This window comes from Anabrus simplex, chromosome 2, assembly GCF_040414725.1.
Source record: "Anabrus simplex isolate iqAnaSimp1 chromosome 2, ASM4041472v1, whole genome shotgun sequence".
In the NCBI taxonomy this organism is placed as follows: Eukaryota; Metazoa; Arthropoda; class Insecta; order Orthoptera; family Tettigoniidae; genus Anabrus; species Anabrus simplex.
In genome coordinates, this window is record NC_090266.1 from 943,205,659 (window position 1) to 943,217,550 (window position 11,892).

At 38.4% G+C, this 11,892-nt stretch overlaps 1 protein-coding gene across 1 annotated transcript in view; it reads right to left on the reverse strand.

Annotated features, from left to right (window-relative positions):
• LOC136863747 (MAM domain-containing glycosylphosphatidylinositol anchor protein 1) overlaps positions 1 to 9,601 on the reverse strand; it is a 141,681-nt gene extending 132,080 nt beyond the window's left edge. Inside the window, exons 1-2 of the mRNA XM_068226064.1 lie at positions 9,409 to 9,601; positions 4,722 to 5,153 (exon numbers count right to left, since the gene is read on the reverse strand). Coding sequence (XP_068082165.1) covers positions 4,722 to 5,153; positions 9,409 to 9,601 — 625 coding nt within the window. The remainder of the gene's footprint in view (positions 1 to 4,721; positions 5,154 to 9,408) is intronic.
• Positions 9,602 to 11,892: the final 2,291 nt, after the last annotated feature.

The following is an 11,892-nucleotide window of genomic DNA, read 5'->3' on the forward strand; positions in this document are numbered from 1 at the left end:
TATTAATTAATAAATCGAGGATGGGTGAGACTCTGTGGGAAAGAAGGAATGAAATGATCAATCGTCTGGAAACGAAAATGGGCAAATAATTCTCTTTTTCTGCTTCAGTTACGTGCAAGAGACATCGTAGTATGGTATTCGGTTCCATGTATGTGCGTGTGAGTAGTACCTCTCGGATAACCCGGTGGTGTCTCTGGTAAGTAGGGCCCGGATTCATATGCACTAAAAACTTCGAATATATGCATGCTCATAAGCACAAAAAATGTTGTAAATATGCACGAAAATATGCACTAAAAATAAAATAAAATACAATTACCAGACGCATTGTTTAATTTTAACTCAGTATTAAATTGATAAACATGTTTAATTCTTTGCAAAACAATGCATGTCTAAATTCCAACAGTTTTTCAATGTTTTCAGCAGTCAATAACTTTCTGTTCCAGAATTAATTTATACGCTGAAAATGATCGTTTTAAGTCGACGGACATAAATGGGTAATACTTGAACACTAGCACTGACTGCTCGGAACATTCTTCTGGCAAAAATTTAGGCATTTTTAGGATTTAATGAGGTGAAATACTGCAGCAGACGAAGAGCAAGTTAACAGAAGAACGCACTTGTTTAGGCAAATCTCGGAAGGCTACTGTAAGGAGAAGGAAAGAGTAATGTCAGAAAGAAGGAAATAGCAATTGTGAAAAGCGTCATTATCCGTCTACCTGCTTTTATTGCGACACTGAAAGCTTTTTCCTTGATCAGGGAAGGGTTCTCTTGTTGCGAAAGGATGTACAACAAACAAAGTTCATTAAATTTTTCATTTTGTTCAGGAATCTCAGATATTCGAGCACACATAAGAGAAAAATATGTCCGTATATGCACTAACGCTCAAAATATGCAGTAACGTTCAAAATATGCGTTTGCATATGCGCATATGCATTTTTTTTAAATCCGGGCCCTACGATAAGCTATATACAGGATGAACCCGAACTCCACTGACGAACGTTTGGAGGTTGTTCACGGATACATTCTGAGTATATTGGTATAAGAGACACGTGGCCTCCGGTGGCTCGTTATAGAGTAATAATGTAAGTACGATTTATTCCGTTTGTTACTTCAATCAAACTTATTTCTGTGAAAATACATTCACAACAGTAAAAATGCCTGCAATATGCAATAACCAAAACGTGCAACACAAAATACAGAGTAATGCAATAACTCTCAGACGAAACACGTACACTTTTATCACAGTGTGTTCAATCTGGTCTGCCAGTGCACTGTACAGTAAAAGATGTTTTAAAAGTAACAACTCCATTTCGTTGGCTTCCGGCACATTAAAGAACACCCGAGGGACAAAATTACGACACCCTGGCATCTCTCAGGAACTAGCATTTAGGATAAGCGAAAACCAAATACATTATTATTATTATTATTATTATTATTATTATTATTATTATTATTATTATTATTATTATTATTATTATTACTATTATTATTATTATTATTATTGCAATACAGATACATTGTTAATTGAAGCAAAAATCCAAACGAAATGGAACGACTCTCAAACGGGCCACCGGAGACCACGGGCCTGTTATACCAATACACTCAGGATGTATCCGTGAACAACCTCCAAATGTTTGTCATAGAGTTCGGGTTCACTCAGTATATTGTTTGTTTAGCAGACATAATTTGCAGTGTGACTTTTATTCCTTTGTCGGTCAACATGTGATAAACATTCGAAATTTATTTTGGCTGACAATTAGATTAATCAAAGAAGAATCATTCGTTCGAAATAAATAAATCTCAAATTTCATATCGGTGATTGTTTAAAATGTATTTACATGTAAAGAGGTACTTAACGTTATTAAAATCGATCACTTGCCCAGATTAATTTGGAAATTCATCACGCATTAACTGACTGAAAATCCCAAAATATTATATTAACTCAATAATTTTCGAATCATGAAGCATATTCTGTTATCAAGGAGATACAATTAAGTCCCATCCCATGAAATGACGGCGTGGAATGTAAATAAAATACTTATTAAATCCATTCGCCAAATATCGTTAGTAATGTCTCCTCCACGATTACATGGAACACAATAGTGCGAATGAACAAATCCACATTCAGAGTAATTGCTATAAATCACTCTCCTATCTTCGTAGCTAACACCACAGTCATGCTGCATAATTACAATGGAAAGAAGTTCCATCCCGAAATGTATAGATACAATTATAGTGCAGATATCCGCGATTGTGAGTTTGAGTTTTTTCTCGGATCACGCCAATTTCCCAGACGTGAGATTGTCACCTCAAAAATGTATTTACATGGTGTTTTATTTGAAATCCAATAACGTATTAAAGTCCTCCAACAGTTCAGGTTATTACACAGTTTGTACATGAGGAAATACATAGATATGTTGATGTGTACGATCCTAAACGATTTATATGCAACAAAAACATTTATCCTGAAGGCTTGGAAATGAATTTTTCTAATTCGCGTCCCTGGCCGGATTTTTACAGCCTGAACTAAGGTAGAAAAATTGCTATGAGAAAAGCGGTAACACAGTACTGGAAATGCACCATTCGTATGAAACTGAAATAACAAACCACGGAAACCGTTTCGATTAAGATCATCGTTTCAGCTGTAATTTCATCTCTCATGAACTCAAGTCTTCTCAGGGATTGCACTTCAAGGTGCTGAGCTTACTGGCAGAACCATTTAAATCTCATCTTCAGTGCTCAGCTGCTAATGCTAAATCCATATTAACGTGGTAAATAAACTCACACTCAATTTCTAACTAATAATAATTTCGTGTGGCTGTTATTAGCCTGGTGCAGTCCTTGTAAGGCAGACCCTCCGGGAGGATGGGCGGCATCTACCGTCTGTGGTAAACTGTTTGTTACAGTAGTGGAGGATAATTTCTAACTAATGAAGGACCAGAATTGATTATATCCAAAACAGGGGACTTTTATAAGTTACCCATTGAAAATACAAACTAATTGTACATAATTAGATCCCCTATTCAAAATTAACCTTGTAACTTTTCAAGCCATTCAAATACAATCTGCCTTAAGTTAATTTTATTTCAACTTGTACAACGTCATGTGGTTCTGGGGATAAGATTTGTCCAGTATTAATTTATATTTTGTGGGATTTACTGCATAGATTCTTGCATATGTCTTCACTTTTTCACAAACGACTCTGTGATTTTTTCAGAAATGATTTATAACTGCTTCTTTGTTTCATTCCGGGCGAAGATTATTTATAAGAACTGGAACTAGTTGGCATGTTATGTGCAGGAGTGGTGAGTTATATGATATTTACAGCATATTTCACATCAGTGTATATATCCAATGTTCCATCCTTATCCCTACCACTGTCGCGGTCGACTTACGTTGGAGCCATGTTGTACGCGTCAACTCGTAACCCACCATTCCTGTCACAGCACGAGGGCTACAAACTATTTGGCTAAAATCACACTTAATAGTTCACATGTTTTAGTTGTTAGTATACGAAAAATCCTCTAATCTTTACCACAGTTCTCATGCAACAATCGCTATTTTAACCAACACAGACTACCTGCAAGGGATGCACACAGAGATATCATATCCTACGGGTACATGGTGTGTGTATTTTTATGGCTAAGAGCGTTGTGAGATCGCATCTTACATTTCAAATCATACTCTAGGAATTGCAGAAAAAACTGAGCAAAGCTGTTCTTCAGAACTACTGCTTTGTTCACATGCTCGTTCACTGCTGAAAGTTTCTTTGGGAGATGCAATGGCTTCTTTTGAGACTCATTGTTTGTTCTTAATTTACGGGATTTAAATTGTCCTTCAGGTACAAGCCTATTTTCATCTCATTAATGAATAGAATTTGAGCAAATTCATCTTGTATTCAGTTCTGATGTTCCCTATTAAATCTGGCACGTTCTATTCTCAGATTTTGAGAAAGTATAATAGTTTCGATTTGTTTTCAAGCATATATTTCCACGTAGTGGACTTAATTTACACAGTTCTTTAATACTTTTCTCATGTACGTCGTAGCATCGGGATTTTGTTTAGAAAGGTATTGTTTTACAAGGCAGTATATCACTGAATAATGATCACGACATATTAATTGTACTCTTTTTAATAATATAGCTCCGATTCTATAGTATTTTCTTTGGAACGTCTACACCTTTCTTATTATAATCTGTTGTCTACAATGCCGTCATACATTTATCATTAGTATAATTTAAGGTGTATATGATGAGATAAAGGTAAATCAGTATCTCTATCGTATTTACCCATGTAATTCTTGAAATCAGATCACACTTTTAGGACTCCACTGACTTTCAGCACCATGTTTCACATTCAAGATTTTTCCAACTATGTTCAAACTGAAGCAATGGTTCGGATCTCCCTCCATATCGTATCATCCTCGACCAACAACTACGTCGTAGACCACATGCTGTTGTCTTCCCTCACTTTCCAGTGTTAGCAAGTAACTCCTTTCACTCAGGATATACCACCACAGCAGTGTTAATTTGATAACATTCGTCCCTCAACCATAATTAGTAGAATATGCGAAAGAGATTATTTTAAACATAATTTTCTCTAAACTAAACCAAAGAAAGTGATGAATTTAAAATGGAATGTGTAAAAGTATCGTCGTCTATGCAGTGTTGCATCATTCCCAGTAGAATACATAATTAGTTATATTAGGTTTACTAACTCACCAGTTACTAGTAGTTTAAACCCTCGTTCGGCTTTTATCACTCGTCCGATCCCTGGATCATGTACTCCACACCACCACAAGCCATCATCTTCAATTCTCACATTAGTGATATGCAGCTCTCCACTCATAGGATTAAGTGTGTAATGATGTGAAACCGAATGTGCCGTAGTTCCATCCACTGCAATCGCATTATCATGCCACCATCTTGAATTATACATAGACTCTGACTTTTTGGATAGCTCACACTGTAGACGTGCTTCTTGGTGCAGACGAACGGTCATGTCTTTGGGCAATGAAGATGGTGGTAGTGCAGTGTGTGGTGGAGCCTCTTTCAGGGTGTCATAATAGGACGAGAAGTCAAAGTCGGTACTCGAAGAGATACTGCCCTGTTGTTGGTGGCGAAGTAAGTGCAGTTTGTGAGCCCTGCTCCGACCTGGAACAACAGACCCCACTTTGTAATATATTTTCAGAATTAAATTATAAGTTATAAACTAACAGAAAACTCTGATTCATAATATTTTGTCAGTCGAATAAAAGAATAAGGAACAATACGGGAGAGTTTGAATAATAATAATTTTACATACATACATACATTTTCCTATGAATTATGCGTTCTTTATGAACGAATATGTGAACGAACTTAGAAACATCTCTATTCGCTGAGGCCCTCACCTTAGGATTATAATCTACGAATCTATGAATAAAACATGAAGCTCCCTGTTTTTCTTACTCTCTACGACCTGGGGTGTCAGTCTTTTTTGGTAACTTATCCATATACATTTATGTCATACAGACTCATCGCTTATACTAAGTCACAGACCCTACATAGGGACTACTCAATACCCGGTCTTTTAATGTTTATTTAAGATTTGGCACCATCATATTTCCTTCCTCTCCTTCCACTGAATCCATCTATTTGTTGCAACAAACATTCTTTCTGCCATGTTTGTACCTCCCAGATTTCTTGTACGATATCCTAAATCCTTCTGTCATTCATACATATTAGTAGAGTTACTTCACATCTCGGCAATGCAGACGACTTTCTTCTAGAAATATATAACGTCATCAATGAGGAACCACTGAATCCCCTATATTCCAATAAACCAAATATATTCGCTTGGAACGTGAAATAGTACAAATGGTATAACTCTATAAACAACATTTTCGCTATAATATACCCCATTTCTGACCAGACTTAAAATATATTTAAAATATTCCAAATAATCTGACATTGAAGTGCATTGGAAATCTCAATTTACCGTTGGCTTGCTTCATTTCCTCCATTACAAGTCTCGTAACGTAGCGCTGTGGGGTTATTACAGACTTCAAGCAGTCTCCTTACTGAAGGGTAATACTTTTTCCTGTGAGTACTTGGTGTCGTTGATAGTCCTTTCCGGATGTTTAAAAACCTCCCTAACAGCCTGTGTTGATGTGTTTCCTATACTGGTTTACAATTGGGATAACGATTAGAAAGAAAACAATTGAATTACTTAAGTAAAACTCTATACCAGCTTTGAATTGAATTTCGAGACTATATAAAACTCTCAGAAAAATTATCCATGACGGGATCTGAATACACCTGACTGTTAAGCATTCGTATTGTGACCAGTACCTTAACGTACATAACTGCCTTGGTCAGTGACACTTACAAATATAAATGGTCCCCATGATGTCCTATATTCTATCCTTCACCTGTCTTGTTCTGTTCCTACGGCGAGATCTACAGTGGTTCTCTCTTTTATAATGCACAACGAGTACAGAATTCTGTTTTTCCTTCGTAATTTAAGATAAATTGATGTGGGATGTTTAAAACTTAATAAAGTTAAGAAACTACGACATTCTTTGCACATAAAGTATACCCAGAGGCAGGGTATACTGTATCTCTTGTTACCAATAATGATGTATGTTTTGTAGACAGTGATGCTTAGAACCTGCAATAACCGTAGTGTAGTCGTTAATTTATTAACTATGAGATTTGTGTTATAACGAAGTATAACACTTGGCGTGCCTTATGTTTAGAAATTTAAAAGTAATCTCAGTGAATCTGTATATAAATTACCGAAGTTCAACGCCGGTATATCTGTAATTAAATCTTACTTACGTCCTAACAAACTAATCTCATAGCATAACGGAGAGATTAGAAAATAACTCAATCTCTAATTTTTCACGAAGAATGTCATTGAAAGCTCATCAAATTGTGAAAATTTACCATATTAAGGGAACATGAAGCAAAAATATCCGACATACTGATTATATAGGTATAGGTTTAATAAATGCAGTAATATTCAATCATTGTATCAAGAGTACTGTCACTGCAATGTAGTAGTTTGCCATGAGGGTGTTTGACTTGGATGTTCATCGTTCTTCAGTCTTGTTGTAGTAAGAGGTATGCTTATTTGAACAGACATAATTCCACATTTGAACGAAAATTAGTTTGGCTGGAAGAATTCCTTAAAAAATGATGTGGACTGTTTCTAATGAATCGTAAAATGTTTTCTGTCGTTTCAATTTCGTAACAGAGTGAGTGCGGTTTAGTTAGTGGAGGACAAGTATATTGACTATTTCATTACGTACACTTATTTTATCCTTGTAAAAGTTACCATGTGTCCACTTAACAAGCATATAAATATTTTCATATGTGCCAGACCATTCACTGCCCAATTGCTTGATTAGAGTGCAATATGTGTGAATATTTGCAATAACTATTGCAATATATTCATCCATAAATTAATTCGCATTATTTTGTAGCTTCAAAATCCATATACCTCGATTATACTGATGTGTTTCATGTGATTCATAGATCTGAGCTTAGAACGACTGAGTCCAGTGTGGTGTTGTTTGACCAGTGGTTATTGCATATGCGGTCCAGAACTTCATTCTCTTGTTTCTAGTGCATCACAGTAATAAATTTATTGTTCTATTGCAGATTTTGTTCTGTGTAGATCACGGAGGAAATAGGGACATCGTGACAAGCCCAACAAGACCGTAGGATGTTATTTTATTTCATAAACAAATCACATTCCCAGTTGTAAGTTTTCTTAAGAAGCCCAGAAAGAGATATGTCGAGAAATAGCATTCGGTGAGACGTAAGGGGTTGCAAAGACAATATGCCCACGTTATATTCTCTGAAAAAATAAATGCTTCTACGGAAGCATTATTTGAATGATGGGCTAAAATGATTAATAATATAAACAACAATGTTATTGGTTATTCGTCCCACTAACTACTTTTACTCTTTCCGGAGAAGCCGAAGTGCCGGAAGTTCGTCCCACAGGAGTTATTTTACGTGCCGGTAAATCTACCGAAGCGGGGCTGACGTATTTGAACACCGTAAATACCACCGGATTGAGCCACGATAAAATCATTAGAATGGGCTTGTCTTTAGAGTCTTGCAAAGTTAGCAAAACGTTCCAGCCATTTTAACAAGATATCTTCACTGCTCCACTCTTTAGATGAAATTTCGTGTTTAGAACATGGAGGCCCGTCATTATGGAGCAAAGGGGAATGTCTCTGCCTGGCAAATATAAATAACTGGGGCATATATCTAGGCGCATACCACAGCTGGCAATTACCATTTTCCCTTTCTCTCACGACGACACCGATCAAATTTGATTCTTCTCTTTAGCAGCGAGAAATTGTTCCGGCACCTAAACAGGTGATATCGCCTTTTCGTTGACATTTAAATATGAGTGGGTTCAAGGTAAAATTAGGAATTAATTCCTGCTAACATAAAAGAAGCGAAACATTGTATTGTACAAGTAACATGTTGAGTGAGAGTGTGAGTTTGCATGTATGAATCTGCAAGCAAGCTTCCGTGAGTGAGTGTGCGTGCGTGCGTGCGTGTGTTTGTGTGCGCGTGTGAGTATGAGATCATGTATTTATGCGTTGTACCATCATTCCTTCTATTATTGAAATCTGAACTATTAATTTGGTAAACATTTTAAAATAATAAATGACGTAATTTAATGAAACAAATCTCCTATGCGTCACTTTGCAGGACTCGAAATCTCCTATGTGAAACTTCTAACAAAGTTATGTTAATTTCTTAGTGAATATCAACATTCTGCAGATATTTAAATATCAAATAGTAACTAGTGGGTAATTATGAGCAAGAATTGCTCATAACCTTGGTCTTTAATTACATCTCTTAAAAATGAAAGAGTTATTTTGTCTCTCCTGTAAAATTGTGTGTTTTACACATTGGAGGTTCCTTTCCGGCGACGATATATTGCTTCACAAATTTGGAAGACCTTGTGTTCGGTCAGGTAAGAAGTAGAATATTTTCTAGAGTAGGAGTTGTAGCTTTGGCGTACAATGTAGAATGTCATGGTCAGAATGTACAGAGTGGTCTGTGTTCTCCAGTAGTACCCATTGCTGCACATAGGAGGTTCCTTCCCAGCAGCAACGATATTAACTTGATGTTGGTTGAAATTCTCAATGCGATTAACACTTGTAGCTTGGGCTATCAGCATCTCACGGTAGATTATCCCTCCAGATAATTTTCTAGCCAGTCAGGTCCACGGAATCGTTTCTCTTTGTCAAAAGTATACTTTTTGTGTATTTTTTCAGCACTCTGTAAATCAACCCGCGAAACTCTCTACCAGTTAACCCGTAGAACATTTTTCTCATTGTTATCAAACGACTTGATAGATCTCTCTCTTCTTGCGCCAAGAAAAGATGTGTCCTACCTAGTTTCGCAGACTTCAGTTCATTGTTTGCAGCTGCTAATTTGTATCCTTTTCCCCGAGTGCTGTACGGAATCGCTAATTGTTTTAACGTTTGATAGACGGAGGCTCCATTTCGTATGGATTCCACAGCTGCATACAGAGTTTCCACAGTCCACTCGCCTATTGTCTTTTGCTTCTGTCCAGGTTTTGCCATCCTATGAAATGTTACCAAAACATCTGAGCCAATGTATCGAGCAATGCAGAAAGTCAGCCTTTGCCCTATTGCGAAATGAAATGAAATGGCGTATGGCTTTTAATGCCGGGAGTGTCCGAGGATATGTTCGGCTCGCCAGTTGCAGGGAATCGAACCCGGGATCCCTGTGACCAAAGGTCAGCAGGCTAACCATTTAGCCATTGAGCCAGACCCCTATTGCGAAACATTTTGCAAACTTCATTATATTATTCAATAGGGTAATGAGTACCGGCTCGAACAACCCTCAAACGTGGTTCCGATTGCTCCTTTTTGCAATATAATTTTTTTACATGCAAAAGGTCGTATGAACATAATATGTACTTAGTTGTAATTATTCCATGACGAGATAAAGGTATAAAACTTAGTCGTAATACGAGAATAAATCTGTTGAGTTACATTCCCAATATTTACTTGCTTAGCGCAACGTTTTCAAGAACTACAAAGGAGTGATCGAAAACAAAACACCACCATTCTCTGGTGAACGAAGCGATACTGACGAAACTCTCTGCGGTGGTTGCAGGGGAGCGCTGTTGTCAAGGTGCAGACGGAAGGTGAACTTCCTTGCTGCGCGATAAAGGTTTCATTTTAAAAAGCTCTTATTAATCTTTGGCTCAGATTACCCCGTTCTACCGTACTTCCATAACCTACAGCACAGACTAGTACAGCATTTTCCTGTCTTAAAACTTACAACCATTTTATACGATTTTATTGATGATAGTGATGATGGTGATGCTTGTTGTTTAAAGGGGCCTAATATCTAAGGTCATCGGCCCTTACGATTTTATTTACCGTTGCCTTGACAAGTTTCAATTTCGTAAACACGTCCGTATATGACACTTGTATATACACTACTGACTATTCAAGTTGCAGCACCAAGAATGACATGAGGAATCACAATTAAATTTTTGGATAGAATACCAATCACACACAAGAGACAGGATTACTCTGCTTTCTCGGTACGACATAGAGCACATGAAGAAATCAGTACTGCGTACCCCACTACAGACGGCAATAGCCGCTGCTGCTCAATACGACATTGAAAGGAAGAGACTTTGGATGCCCATCTGGGGTATCTCTGCCCATGCTGGTTCGATGCGTGTCCAAAGTCCATCCGTTGTGGACGTGGATGTCCTGTGGCAGTCCAGTCGTCGTACGACTATTGATCTACTCGCTTTCGATAGGCGTGATATCTGGTGAACGTTCAAGTTTAGGAGACAATGCGACATGATGGTCATCCAGGAATCGTTGACGATGAGTGCCACATGCAGTCGCGCAATGTTCTGTTGGTACAGGGACTCATGTTGACTCTGAATATAAGAGAAAGCAACAGGCTTCAACACTTCCACGATGTAACAGTTGCTGGTCAGTGTACCAGCGATAGGGACTAAGCGTCAGCGGGACTGGAATCCTACGGTTCCCCATACCAGAACTCCAGGTGCTGAGCCGGTAAAACGGTGTGTAATGCAGGACTCGACCAGATGTGTGCAACGGTGCCACCAGGTATGGATACCACCATCATGATGCTGCTAGCACAAACAGGATTGGTCGGAGAAGAAGATGAAGTCCAATTCGCCCTTTCAGGCCCGACGTTTCACGCACCATTGTAGCCTCAGGCGTCTGCAGTGAGAAAAGAATGGCAGCCGCAGTAATGTGCGCCTGGATAAGATGCCCCGCTGCTGCAGACGGCGGCGAACTGTACGTACGGACAACGAGTTATGTGCTGCATCCCTGAAATCCTGAACAAGGGAATTTAATTTAGCTCTACCGTCCAGATACCTCCAGACCTCCAGGTGCCGGGCTGGTATGACGGTGTGCAATGCGGGACTCGGTGCCACAGATGTCATTCATCGCACTCGTTGGTGTGACGTGGCTATTAGCTTCCTGCATGTCACTCAGCCCGTCCCATTTTCGACCCACTGAGTGCATGTCTGCTCAACTGTGGTTGCATTCCTTCCAACACGAGGACCAATTTCGTGGTAGGCTAATCCACAATCCCAATACACCACGATTCTTCCACGGACAAAGGCGAAACCCTGTTTGTATGGTTATTTTGCTCTTTGACGTGGCATACTAACTCCGTCTCTACACACAAACGACGGGGAAATGCAATTACAATACCGTTCATGGGCTCTCCGATGTCCACGTGTCTACCAGTTATCAGAGTCGCCATTCCCGCACGCACTGCGCCACACGGTTAAAAAACTAATCACGTCATTGCCCTACGCTTTTCCTGGCATTTTCGCAGTGTTGGA